Genomic DNA, 14,445 nt, shown 5'->3' with positions numbered 1-14,445 from the left:
ATGGAAATTGATGCACTCCTAGCAAAAAGCTTCTTTTAGGACTAAGTGGCCGGGGTATACCAATCAATGGGAAGTTGGCTCAGAGACAGAAAACAAAGAATAGAAACATTTGGTCATTTTTCTTTCACACATATGGTTGTTTGTATCACACTAAGACCAACCTGATTTGTTAAATTAATTCATAAGTGCAAGAATAGTGAAAGGCAGATGGGATCCACAAAAATACCTTGGAGGAGTCTGACAAAACTAGAGAGTGGGTCTGCCCATGAAAATCACCACAAAGGAGTGTATGAAAATTTACTGCAGAACTGAAGGGTGGAATTCACCTGCAATAATGACTTATGTGTGACCCAATTTTTACTATGAATATATTAGCAGTGCTATTTGGCAATTAGCCTTAGCTGGGCACAACTGCTCTAAGCGAGATGCAAGCCCAGATCCTTAACTTCTCATTTTGCCACATCAGCTTAACCCCAGACCTCTTCTCCAACTAAGTCCAGCTCCCCATACCTCTACTTATACATCCTGTGCTCTAGGACTCTGATCACCCTGGTAGCTCCTGCTGGACACTCCCAGGTTCCTGAATGGAGGTATGCGTAACTCAAACTGCAAAATAAATTTTTGGGAGTATTCTTTGTTTATGGAAACCCACCCAAAACTTATGGGCAGCTACCATGTAACTACTCCAACAGTGTGTTTCCCATACGAAGGCAAGAAGAAAAAGAGATGTGATGGAACTTCAGGTCAGTAGATAAAAACAGATTTAAAATTTCAGCCTTTGAATTTTAGGACGGGCTGAAGGAGAGAATTTCCAGCACGGATAGCACACATGGAAGCAAACCTCATTCTAAACATACCAATGAGGATTCTCTTGTAAACACATGGTTCAAAAGCAGTTTTAACAAAATGTATGGCATCTCTTGTGTAACTTCAGTAACAACTCTACATCTGATAAAACCAGCCACCCTGGGCTCCTTCATCTGATAACCTCTCATTATCTTCTCAGTGACAGGAGCCTACGCCCTACAAAAGACAGAAACCACTTAGTTATCATTAAAAATAAGATACCTTTAAGAAAGCAGGCAATTCTTAATGATCATTTCACAACACCAGAGCCTAAGAAATGACAAATAATATTTTCACCTGAGACTACCAGGAGAGACTGCGTCTATTCAGATTAAAAATAAAAGATTCTAGACAAGAATCACCTAAAGTGATGCTGAAAGGGCAGAGAAGCTGCAAACACTCTTAACTTCTGGAGACAATACCCTCAGCAATGACATAACAAATCTGCTTCAATGGTGATTCTCAAACTTTTCAGATCAAGACCTATTTATTTTCTCTAATGGTTTAAGCCTCTTCCCGGTATATACAGAAATTCAATGGAAACAACATGCTAGCATATGGCTTTTATTAAACATTGAACACATTGGTCCTGTGAGATTCTTGGGCAGTACCTCCATAAGCTATAATCATGGCGTTTCTTCTGTCCCTGTATGTATAAAGTAGAAGGGGAATAAGAAAGACTAGACATGAAGGAGACTCTTGAGCCAGAGGGACTGAATTTTATATTTCAGCACCAAATCAGGGTTGGATCTTCCTGTCATGGGAATGCCACAGTGCTGATAGCATCAACCCCCAACTGGCAGATGTAGATGAAAATTACAAATGCTCCTGGTTGAAGCCGTGCAGGAGGATGTGGGATGCTGCAAAAGAGATAAAATTAGCTCAAAGGGGATTCTCTGTAAGTGGATGCCTCTTGGCACAAGACAGAGCACCTCTGGGGACTGTTCCTCTTGACCAGGGACTGTGCATAGTAGAAACCTTGGATCTATACTCAGTTTTCCGTATGCCACTATTTTCTTGAGTGGCAGATTTGGCACAAGTAAAAATTGTGTTACCAACAGGTGATTCAGTTCTTTCTGGAGAAACAGAATGTCGCGAAAGGACCAGAGTCCACTGGGCCAAAGAAAGCATCTCAGTTGATGAAATACCTCCAGCATACACCTTACACCAGTCTGTAAGCAAAGCCAGACCTCCAATATGGCCAAAACCCACTGACTCGAATGACATGCCATCTTTTCGTGGTAACTAAATAATTCATAGTCGTGGCAGTGTGGAGACTTCAATCTGTTCTAAGAGCTAACAGCACTCTTGGGTCAGTCTCCCTTTTCCTCAGTCAGACTCCCACTTATAAAGCCCTTTGGCTTCAATGGTTTTCCTACCAGGATGGCCCTGGCACTCAGCAAGCCAACAAGGACTATGAGCAGCAGACATAATAATAGCTGGACCACAAAATTCCAGACTGCAAAGCAACACAGCTGGCTACTTCCACAAAATGCAACCACGTCCTCAAAATCTATGTACTTTACTGAATTCCTGAAAAAAAAAAAAGTTATCTTTCTCAGAGAACATCAAGCAGTCTCCCATTCGGCAGGAACCACTCAAGCACATATGCTCACCATGACTTGCTGCCAATGCTCGTGTGACTGCCTGCCAAGAGGTACACGAAGTTCATATCTGACACTAAGACTCTTATGTAGGATGCTCTCTGCTTGATAGATCAACGCTCTTTGGCCCATAAAATCATCTATTAGCAGCAGCAAAGAGGCATGGAGAAAACTCTGCATTTACTTTCTTAAGTTACTCACAGGGATATTGAACAGAACAGGCTGCTTCATAAAATAGGTAATCTCTGGCTTATGGCTGGCAGCCTGTGAAGCAATTCATGAGCTGCAAGGTAGAAGAACATTTACTAGCTGAGTTACAAAGCTCTTGATGAGTTCACGATGGCATGATGGATGCACACATCAAGTGACAGCAGATAAAACAGTGACGGGATCTTTGTTTTACACATCAGTTTTCAGGCAACCTGTTTTTGCAATTGAAAATGTATATCACATGCTCTGTGGTAACCTGGAGAGAGCCTAACTTAAAGGAGGTTACAAAGTGCTAACAAATAAAGTTGTAAAGATGGAAAATTGTACAAGACACATGAAGTGATAATACTTCTCTTCTATAGTCCTTGGAAAGATTTTTTTGGATCGTAATGAAATATGCAGCAGTCTCTTTGCCCTCCTTATCTTCTTTTAATAGCAACAAGAGTGTTTTTTGTTGTTTTTTTTCTTTTCTAGGAAGCCAACATTAAAAAAAAATCAAAGACAAAGTAAGACTTGAAAAGCAAGCAGAAGGAACACTGAAAATAACCCATCCAAATAGCAGTGAGTTACTACTTTATGTTAGGTCATGCTCTTTGGGAGATTACTTGGTTTTGGTCTCTTACTTTGCAAGGACATTTTCCACATTAGATCTAGCTAGCATATGATGCAAATGTTCCTTGGACTGCATGACACAGACAGCCCAGGCTCCCCCCATTCAGGAACCCATCTCAGCACTCTTCACGTCCTTCCCTTCCAGCCCCACAGTTCCTGCACTTCCTTCACACCATGACACAAGGTGGGGATTCTCATCCTTGCCTATAACACCATTCTCAAACTAATCTCATCAAGATCATAGTTGAAACCTACAAATCATAAACTCAAAGAGATGATATAATATCGGTCTTCAATCACCTTGACATGCACAATAGCACACCATGAGCGCAGTGTGACATCCTCCACTATGTGCTGAAAGGACATCCCAGCTGCCCTTTGGGATGGGTTTGATCCTCGCCACACAGCTTTGGACTGCTCAAAGCAGACAGACAGACAGGCCAACCCCCTCCCAGGTCCAGCAGCAGCCCACTGGAGCTGCATACCTAACAGAGTGCTTGGGTGATGCCCACTGATTGGCAATCACTGGTTTGTAGCACTACAGAGCCACGTCTGGTTTTATACCAGTGCCCCTATTAGTGCCATCAATATTGACTCATTTTACACCATCTGAGGTGAAACTCTGCAAGACTAAAAGCACTGTGACAGCGTTGTAGTCTGTTTTTTTCTCATAGGCTTTTCACTCCCACAATTTCAGCTGAAGCCAGCCTCCATCTGATACCCACTTAATACCAGGTAAGTTAAGCACCAACTCTTTCATATCAGATGTCAGCTTTGAAAATTCAAGATGAAAATGCTCAGTGCAAAGGGAAAGAATTTTGACACATCTATTCCCACAACATACACACACTGCATTCCGCAGGGTTCAAAGCTGCATCAGCCCTGTTTCCAGTCCCAGAATAAGAGGCTTCAAAGACAGCCATGATGTAAGTTGGGAAATTCTCACTTCAGGAAAACTTACCTCTGTGCTCTCCGTGTAACACTCGTGCAGTACAAGCACTTCTGTATCTGGGTCAAGGAGCAGTAAGTGCGTGTCCCAGCTCAACTGCCTGCTCTGAACGTGGCATCACATTTGTGCTTTTCTTTCTTCCCCTAAAAAAAAACCTGGTCATCCTATGACTCCAGACGAAAATTTACTTTTTGTGATCCATCCACTCTTAAATTTCAGCTAAGATTTTTTCCTTTTACACTCACTTAAAGAAATCTCAAATACATAAAAAATCCCATAAAATATTATAGCCATTTTTATTCTGTTCAGATTTGCAACACAAACTATGTCCTGTGCAAGAAGGTAAGAAAAGCAAACTTTTACCTTTTCACCTGCTTTGAAGGCTTAAAGCCAACACGCACACACTGTGTTCATCTACCCACCTGCAACTATGCCAGAGCCAGCTTTGCACATGATGCAAGGGAACATTAAGATCAATAAACTGTGATTACAAAAAACTCTCTGGATTTATAACCACCATAAAAAGATGGCTTCAGCATTTCCCATTATAAGGTGACAGCATGCTCAATGAAAACTGCATTGATAAAACGTTTGTCTCATTTCTGATTTGACTTTTCCAATACTCAGAACTGCTTTGGTAGATAAAGTGGAAGAACAAGGAAGCAGAGAGGAAAGAAATATTAGAGAATGAACACAATTTTCCATATTGCTAAGAAGAATAAATATATAAATATATGTATATTTATATATATAAAAAAATAAACTTTTGGGAGCATGGGCTTTTATTTTCCTATGGCAACTTCTAACCATCACAGGCATATAATGAATGTCTGAACATTAAGAATTTATGTGTGCTGCCTTAGATGAGCATAATTCTCAACTATTATTAATGAGAAACTACAAAACACACTTCAAGTTTTATGCCTAAATTACATGAAGTTTCCAAAACCCATAAATACATCTGTCTATTGGTATCTACAGAGAATTATATAACACGCTTTTATAACACAGCCACTGAGGCAATGGAGCTCATCCCATTTGAGAAAAGATCTTACAAGGAAAACTTTCTACAGAGTAACTCTTTCTCTGTTCTGTTTTCTAAAATATTTATAGATGCCTCCAGTCTAGTCAGGAAATGGAGAAAAAAAAAGTATAAAAATTGGCATCGTTACTTACAGTGTGGCTTGATCTTAATTTTCAATCTCCCCATTCATTTGTTAAGAATGAACCGAGCTTTACAATAGTAAAAGAGATCGTAGTTTTGTCTTTACTTCCTCATTCATCACATTTCTTTATAGTTACAGTGGAGTAATTTACTAATTTTCACTTCTGGGCACATTCTAGTTTTCATATCACAAATTATGGCTTCAGTCTCGGATGATATACAGCAATATTGGCAGTTTTATTCGTGGTGAAAAGACTGCAAAATTCCATTTTTCTCAGGCTGGAAATAGCACAGGCTGTTTGGACCAGCAGAGCCAGCTTGGCACAGAACTGACACAAGCTGTAATGCCAACACACCTGGTCAACATCAGTACCAGCACACAATGGCACAACACTAGTTGTTATTTCTCAAGCCAGGTTCTATCACCCAACCACAACAGTACATGAAGTTCCCTGCAACCTTCAGGAACAGGGCTTTATGAGTCCTCTTCTAGGGGCTCAGAGAGGACAGCAGCATCTAAAAATTGCCAAATGGCACTAAGATCAAAAGTGAACTAGGTGCCAGTGACTGCAAGCAAGAAATACATATAATGCTAAATGTAAAATGTAACGCTAAATGGAAAATTCAAAAGCAAGGTTATTACTTTTTTTTTTTTCATAGCCAAAACATGAAGGTTTTTAACCACATTGCTTACTTTTCAGTTAGCTAAAGGCATTTTTCCTTGCCAAAAAAAAAAAAAGTAGTCTAAACCCAATTAAATAAAAGAGATGTTCAAGCTGCTGTGGTCTTTGGCTAGCAAGCACTGTGAGAGCAAGTAGGTAGTGCAAATGAAAGTGCAAGTAGCAAGTGAGAGCTTAATAAGTTCCTAAATTACGTGAATGAGCTGCAGCAGCTTGCAAAGTGAGTCAGCAGAGGCAATTAGAGCAGCAGGGCAAGGGGAAATGCAGAGGAACAGAATAAAGCAGCAACAACATTCCCAGTGGAACCTTGTTTCAGCAAACAGTAGAAGAAAGGCCAGACTTCCAGAAGATGGAATAAAGATCCCTACATGCTAGGAAGCGTGATTTGATGAGGGCTCTCCCTTCAAACTTGCGCCCTGTTCACATGTGAACTGCAGTGCACAGAAAGCTCCTGGTTTCTGAGATCGTGGCAATCTCTGTCTGAGGAAACAGAGCATTTCTGGAGAATTCTGATGTCTGGCTGTGAAATTGACAGGCTGCCTTAACCCTCCCCCCAAGCCCCCCACCCTCCCCAAAAAAAAGGATTTTTCTTTTTATATGGGAAACACAGACTAATTTCTTGCCATGTTTTAATAATTTTCTCCACTTTACAGTTGTGGCAGATAGACCAGCTTGAGTGTACTGTTTTGCTAAACAAACTGATACACTCTCAGTGAAAAAGAAGTTCAGCTAATGTCCACCAACATCCACGTTTCACCTCCTCCAGATTTCACTTGTCTAACAATTCCTAGAGAATCAGGACACTGTTTTTAAGTCTAGCTTTCCAAATTCAGCTCCTCTCTGCAAGCATTCTCCTTGTCCTGAAATCTTAGTGATGCCTTCCTACATTAGCATCCCTTTACTTACCAGTGCATTCTGCTTTTCTCAGACACATTTCCAGCTGAGATGAATGAAATCAAGGAGGAACACGGCGCCTGCACATGCAGTAGGCTGTCTGCAACTGAATCATGGTTATACTAATGTAATCACACCTGCTCCATGAAGCTTCTAATGAACAAGAGCAGATAACAGTTGCAGGATGTGGCCCAAATACTTGTCTCAGTGCTTGCCAGGCATTGCATTCCCACATAGTGGAGATGCCTGCAGTTGTTTTAGTGATGCCCACAACTGCTGTCATGGCACTACTCACCCTGGGGAAGATTCTCTGCATTTGTTCCTTTAATGAAAGCTGCCTGTGATTCAGTCAGAGGGCGATGACTTGATTCATACATTTTAATTCACTCCCACCCAAGCCACACTTTGTCACAATGGATGTTTCACAACTGCTACAGAAACTGCAAAGCAGTAGCCCAGCTCCCAGCCTCACTTTCTTCACCACCACTAGCATACCCTGTAGGGCAACGGGCTGCAGTCAGCACTCATCGTCCTATCTGTCAGGTTCTGGAAGCCACTTTAATGTGAAAAGAGGTGATAACAGTGCTCTGCTGTGATAAGAGGTGCTGTTGTCTGAATTGATACTGCGCTTCAATTGAAGCCCTCATAGCAATACCGTGGGCAACGTTATTCACAAGCAAGCTAGAAAGGGGTTTCACTTCAGCCACTTCTGAAGCTGCTTCTTCCTGAAAGCGGCATAAGGAGACAATTCAAAACTGACTTTAAATCAGATTATTTCTACTATTTGCCTGGCTATAAGAAAATTGCTCAGCTCTCAGTCTTGCTGTGCTTCCAACAGCCTTACCTTCCTGACCATTAAAAAGCTGAAGGCACCGCCATGAAAATAATCATCACTCTTAGTACGGAGAAAGAAAAGCTGCATTCCTCCATGCCAGTGGGAATTCTGAGCAAAGCATCCATGGAGCTCTCACCACCTGCACTATTATCCTCTAAGGATTTATGTAGCAGCAAACATTACATTTATATAAAAATTATGTTACAAAGACTATTTTCTCTTCAGTTTCTCTGGTTATCTAGAAATTCAGGATAATAGTCTAAACAAACGAGTCAGGGAAACCTCTCTTTAAAGGAGATTGTGTATACGTTTAAACTAGTGACTCATTGTGGTCATTTTCTCTTCATACTTCATGCTCTAATCGATTTACTGCACCAGACAGAAAGAGAGCCTCGTTGTGCAGTCAATATCCGTTTTTATGAGAGTTCATTATTTCATTTACACTCTGGCTTTTACACTTGCTTGGCTGAAACTTCTTATATAAGCCTCCTAGCAATTCCCTTTGCTTTACATTTTATGTAGCTTTTCTGCATGAAAACCTGTACCACATCTGTCTCATCTGAGCACGGTAAGAGAAGCCAGTTACAACCACATTGTGTTTCCAGAACTCCTCTGAGTTCCAGCTTCAGAACTATTGGAGACAACAACATTACCTGTAAACTGAGTCTGGGCCACTGAATAAGCCTGCTTTTCCCCCTCATTTTTCTATTTTTGCAATATTGTAAGACGTTCCATGAGTATTTTCATGGTCACATACTTGAGTTTGCAAGACAATTCACGCTTCCCAAAGTTATGGGAACTCTAATTAAGAGCTATGATTTGGACACTTCTCTTTTGACAGGACTACGCTTCCAGATTTCATGGCTGGCTATAGAATAGGAGCTTAACTATACAGAGATCCAGGTGTGCAAGCCCTTGGTAGGCATATCTCTTAAGAAGGCAAGAGAGTATGTCTCAGAACAACTAGCCTGCAATCCCACACTGACAACAATGTGCTATGGCAAGTTAAAAGAAGGCTAAATCTGAACAGCACCTACGGATACTTGGAGCTTCTTGGACAATCCAGCTGGAAGAGTAACGCAAAGAGCACAACTGCAAAATCCATCAGCATTACTGAACTTTACAGTCTGAGAATGTCAAATAACAGCACTAGCTGCAGGTGCCCTGATGAAAAGCAGCAAGGTTAGTTTTTTTTAAACTAAATTTTGCTTTAAATTGCTACTGCTGTAAATCTCAAATAAGGACTCTATTTCCTCTCTGCACTCTTAATGTAGTAGCAACTCCTTAAGCCAAAGAAGTGGGACAAGTTCTCTCCTGTGTTATTTAATGGAATTCACACTTAATGGAGTAGCATGAAGATGAATTGAATTCACAGACTACATAAAACAGGAATTATATTCCAGTCTCGAGCCACTACATTACTAAACCAGCAAAACTCTATCTTGACCTTTTACACTGGATTTACCTGGAAGAAAAGACAAATAAAATTTAGCCTGGAGCTTTGAAAACCTGCAGCCTGAAAGTAAAGTCTCTTTATTCCACAGAACAGGAGATTCTGCCAAACTCTTTCAGAAAGGTCAAGAGAACAATAAACTTATGTCCTACAGCCAGAAAGAATCTAAGAGACATCTCATGACTTGATGCTTCAAGGACAAACACGAGTGATCAGAAATGGTTCAGAAAAATACCCATCACACAGCAGAAACCCAAACAACTCAGAGATGCAGCTTAAGCAATGTAAAGCAACACCAGTGCCCCAGCTGTCAGTATATCAACTTTATGTCAATATCTGATTCAAAGCAAAACAGAACTTGGTGATACTTTGAGTAAACACTGGCAAGACTTATTACTGTGATGGATAGAGACTTATTTCTTTGACCTTGTCTTTATTCCTCGACATAAAAGCTGACAAAAATCAAGATGTATTTTAAAATGAAAGAAAAGCCATACCAAAGCAAACTGAAATTCCTCTTCTGAACAGCATGATCTCACTTGTGAGAAAACACCCAACTTACGGCAGATGTTGGTTTCATACTCCTGCTGTTGGGACACTCATCCTCACTGCGATCACAGTGACATCCTGATGAAACCAGATTTAAGCTACAGGTGCTGTAATAATCTAGCTGTATTTATGTAAATGGCAGCCCAATTCACCTGCCCTACTGAAGAATAGTGGTTGTACTGTAAGAATTTACACAGCATAAGAACTTACACAAGACATAAGTGCTGTGTCTCAGTATTTATGTAACTGCACTACACAGACTCCCAGTCGTTTCAACATCTTAGGGCTGTAACATAGGAGGAATGGCAAAAATGCACAAAACTACCGATGTTTAAATGACAATGATCCCAAAACTCTGTTTGACTTTACCCTTTCCATTTTCCAGTCTGGAACTGGCAGTAAGGGGCAGCAGAACTGCACAAGTTCCAGATAAGCATCTGAACAGCTCCCTTCCTCAGTGGTCTTGTGATTTAAGATGCACACAGAGTGGAGCACTTTTGAAGCAACTCTTTAATATTTTAAGAGAGACTTCTTTATTCACGGAATGTGCAATAACTCCTTCCAAACTATATGCAAAAATAAACCCCAAAATTCTAATGAAGACGCAGAGAAAAAAAAAAAAAAAAGCAGCACAGCAGTGTTCCAAAGAGAATACATAATTTACAAGTTTAAAATTCAAGCACTCCCTTCCTATGCCTGGAGCTCTTTTAAAATATTAACAATTAAATCTTTTCGGTAAGTGTATGGGGTATACTTTAATCTGAACCAGTGCCTTGGGAAAAGGTTACCACTTGGGGCATATATTTTTGTCCCTTCTTTGCCCATCAGAGCACGAAGAGTCCTGTTGCGGGACAGGATTTTGTCATAAAATTCCACCCCACCTTTGGCATAGTCTTTGGATACGGTAGCTGCATTTCTGTCAGCCTTGCAGTCCAGGTGATAGGTCATAGCATCATAAGAAATGTAATAGAGGATTAGTCCAGCGGCAGCAATTATGAAGTTACAGATGCTGCGAAGTATCCTGGGGCCAGAATACAGACCCAGAGCTATCTTCATACCTGTCCCACAGAGACACGTACCAGCTAAGCACATTGGAGCCACAGCTGCACTCGCTAAAGGGCTGCCATTCTGCAAATACACAACTTCTCTGGCAAGTGCAAACTTCTGTGCGTCAAGTGAAAATGTCAGAGCTTCCTTCAAAGCAACACCTTCATTACTTTCCCAGTCTACTTCCTTGCCACCAATCACAACAACGTGGTTGACTATTCCTCTTTTATCCTCAATTGTGCTATCAAAATTAGGAGGGATGCCCACCAAAGAACCCGCAGGCAGCCAGGGGATTCCAGCACTGACCGGGTGGAAGCCAGAAGCCGCAAAGGCTTGGTAGTTGGTGGACTTCACTGCAGTATCTTGAAGGACATCCTGAAAGACAGCACAGAGCCTCTGAGAAAGTTCAGCTGGCTGCCCACCTGACCAGCACTCGTGCAACAGTTTGAATGTCTGCTCAGGAAATACATGATAGGAAAGGTTAGCACCAAACAGTCCCACGCAAGAAGTAGCCAACAAAGTGATCTTGTGTTTCTTTAACCAGACAGACGTCTTCAGCAGGAACCGCGCTCCCATAGTCAAATTCTAACCTGTTTGTAACACAAAATCAGGAATTAAAGAGTGCTTAAATGGGTCTTGCATCCCTATAGCATTTTAATAACAACATAAGCAGCAGCAGAAAACAATAACTGATGAAACAAATCCTCATTTACATCAACAAAACACAGAATACTTCGACAGAGAAGGCAATACTCATTAATTTGGGGACCTCTGAACAACAAAGGATAATTGAAACAAAGAATTAACTTCTCCCTCTCCTCCAGTAAATCAATTCATTGTGGTAAAGCCAATAATAAAGCCACCACACTTCCTACCCCCCCCCCGAGCAATCAATAGACATTCTGTATTTACCCGATACACTACTCCTTGCCAATGCAGTCCTACTGCTGCACTCCATTATGGCAACAGACTGCAGATATTAAGGCCAGAAAGACACAATAATTAGATGAATCTACCCTAACTTCCTCCATTGTATATCTCCAAGAATTTTATTTAGTTACCTCAAAACTAGACTCAGTAACTTGAAGCTTAACTACAACATCCAAAATGGGATCATATCTTGATTCGAAAATTTCAGGAGACAGAATTGGCCTTTGAAGTTTCTTCTAATGGATAATCAACTTCAAAATGCAAAGAAAAAGAACGGTATGTCCTTCTAATTTTTCAGATTTCACCTGCCAGATTGTGGTTCTGTCTTACTCAGCAAACAGCTATTTTCAAACACCAGCATCCTTTCATGGGCAACTTTAAAAAAAAATGTCTGAAATAATTTGTCTGACAAATAATTCATGCAATTCAGGACAGAAACTGAGATAAAAACTGTTTCAGGGCAGTTGGCTATGTTGTGACTATTCAAATCAGCTGATAAAGACTTTCCAACCTGCCAGCTCCTTCAGTTCAAGAGTACTGCTTTCCTTGGGGAGTATCAGCTCCTTTTATGGACCAAGCCATCTGATGGGTTAGAGCCTAGGAGAGCTCTAATCTCTTAAAAAAATTCCAGTGGCTACAGAATCCTCTCCTAAAATGATGCAACTGTAAAGTCATAACAGTTAATAAATGGTTAATTACTGGTTAATCCAACCTTGCCTACAGAAAGGGTATGAACTAGATGATTTTCAGTGACCCTTCCAACCTAAGCCATTCTATGATTCTATGAATTAGGTGCCTAAATCCAAAAGATATCAGTGACACTTGGGTGCCTGTCCCCATCTGCATTTTGCAATGCTTCATCTCTCAGAGCCGTAACATATGTGCTGGGGAGAATCTTGCTGCAGCTGTTTCAGACACTGCTATTTCCAGCTGTCCTCACGGGAAGCCGAGGTGGCAGAAGGAAACCTTTGGATGGAACCACTGAGGCCTCAGTACAGAGCACCATCAAAGCTGGGTTTTGCTGAGCTGCTGGGCTTTGTACTGCAGCAGCTGAAACTTTGCCATATGCTCTTTTCTTCCACTCGGGCTGAACAATACCCTCCCACAAAAGGTAGAGCAGACAACTGGGGGCTGTAACATCACAAACCAACACTGCGTGATGTGCCGGGATACAGCAGCCAATGGGTATCAGTCACAGGAGTGCAGAAAAGGATTAAATTAAAGGCGGTGTTTTAATGATAGGTTATTACAACTCCCTCCCGTGAAGTCCTTTCAAACTGTAAATTCACCAGAAGAAGAACCCTTGAGTGTTTACACTGCACCAAACACTCACTGAGTGCTTAACAGAAACAATGATGCACGTAAGTACACAATCATTACATTTGCACTGCTCAGTATAATAACTAGTGGCATTCTAATACACCGCAGAGGACCGGAGGTGCTGATTTGTTTGACAAAATTATTTAAGAAAAACACTCCAAAGCACTGAAAGCTTGGCTGAAAACCCGCTTTTGGGAGAAAACACCCTTGGCAGCACAGCTAAAAGCAGAAAATGGTAATATTAAACACAAAGGATTCCCTGGGGTTAATGACCTCTTGACAAAGGCAGACTGGTACGTGGATTTGATGGGAAGGCCGTGCCATTACATGGAGGACCAGCTCTGACTGGATGACACCCTACTGTCCTGCCACGCACCCAGTGCCACCAGCAGAAATCAGTAATCAGTTCGCGGGACAGTCAGCATCCATGAAAAGATAAGAGGAAGAAATACCCCCAGGACTTGTCAGCACCCAGCCGCCCCAGGCTCAGAGCCCACACCATCACACAGCAGGCTCGTGGTATTCTTAACCTTTGTGCAACTTACTCGTAAGGAGGGCAAGCAGGAGCCACGTGGTGATTTATACTGGAGCATACCCCGCAAACTCTGACTTAACTTACTGAATTCTGATGAAGCCACACCACGATTTATAGGCCTGTCTCCCTCAAGAGCTGAAATACTCTTTGCCACTGCGTGCACGTACAGACAAATTCGTGAGAGAGAACGAGGATTTCAGCTGCAAAAGTAGGGCAGGGGTTGGAGCCGGCCGAGAAGCCGTTCCCTCTTCCTCCCGCCCCGCAGAAGCCCGGTGACCGCTCCGCGCCCAGCTCCAGCGGGGCCTTGAGGCCGGCAGTCCGCCCCGACGGCAGAAAAAGGGCGGCACCGCCTCCCCCGCCCGCCGCCCGCACCTACCGAGGCTCCCGCACCGCGGCTGCAGCCGAGGCGGAGCTCCGACGGGCGGAGGGCGGAAGAGGAAGGGGCGGGCGATGCGGCTCGTCTTTTTAATTGAGCGTTTTAAAGCTAGAACGTCCCCCTTTCCTCCTCTGCGCTGTGTGCCGTCATGCATGGCTTGGGTATCGCAGGCGTCGTGCCTCGGGTCGTGCCGCCTCCCCGCCCCCCGGAGCCCAGAAACCCGCAGCAGCTGCGCAGGGCCGCGATGCCAGCTGGAAGAGCTGCAGGCGTGGGGACAGCTGTGCCAGCCCCATCCGGCTCGGCCCGAGCCTGGTGTGGTGTCAGCACGCGGTGCAGAGGAGTGTTGTGTAAGGGAAGCGTTCCCCTCATTTCAGAAATTAAAGTCACCGTTTCATGCAGAATTCTTCAGATTTTGGGCAGCCGAGGTTTGCAGCTCAGAA

At 42.5% G+C, this 14,445-nt stretch overlaps 2 protein-coding genes across 9 annotated transcripts in view; both read right to left on the bottom strand.

Annotated features, from left to right (window-relative positions):
- Window positions 1-10,146, bottom strand: part of PTPN4 (protein tyrosine phosphatase non-receptor type 4) — a 129,277-nt gene extending 119,131 nt beyond the window's left edge. For 5 of the 8 annotated variants that reach the window (XM_085227546.1, XM_085227539.1, XM_085227540.1 and 2 more), the window contains exons 1-2: window positions 6,973-7,126; window positions 4,234-4,364 (exon numbers count right to left, since the gene is read on the bottom strand). Coding sequence is in view for 1 of the 8 variants with exons in the window: in XM_085227537.1 (XP_085083663.1) it covers window positions 6,973-7,000 (28 nt within the window). In the remaining 7 variants the exon portion in view is untranslated. Of the gene's footprint in view, window positions 1-4,233; window positions 4,365-6,972 lie in introns of all 8 variants that reach the window. The other 3 variants (XM_085227541.1, XM_085227537.1, XR_014884253.1) reach the window with 2 other exon arrangements.
- Window positions 10,147-10,289: 143 nt separating this feature from the next.
- On the bottom strand, window positions 10,290-14,083 carry TMEM177 (transmembrane protein 177). The gene is made up of 2 exons (XM_085227558.1): window positions 13,714-14,083; window positions 10,290-11,434 (listed from the first exon to the last, which is right to left on the bottom strand). The coding sequence occupies exon 2, from the start codon at window positions 11,418-11,420 to the stop codon at window positions 10,488-10,490; it is 933 nt and encodes a 310-aa protein (XP_085083684.1). The 5' UTR covers window positions 11,421-11,434; window positions 13,714-14,083; the 3' UTR covers window positions 10,290-10,487.
- Between the last annotated feature and the right edge of the window lie 362 nt (window positions 14,084-14,445).

This window comes from Meleagris gallopavo, chromosome 7 (genome assembly GCF_905368555.1).
Source record: "Meleagris gallopavo chromosome 7, MGAL_WU_HG_1.1, whole genome shotgun sequence".
NCBI lineage: Eukaryota > Metazoa > Chordata > Aves > Galliformes > Phasianidae > Meleagris > Meleagris gallopavo.
Note: the sequence above shows the minus strand (reverse complement) of the source record. Positions and strands in the feature narration are given on the sequence as shown.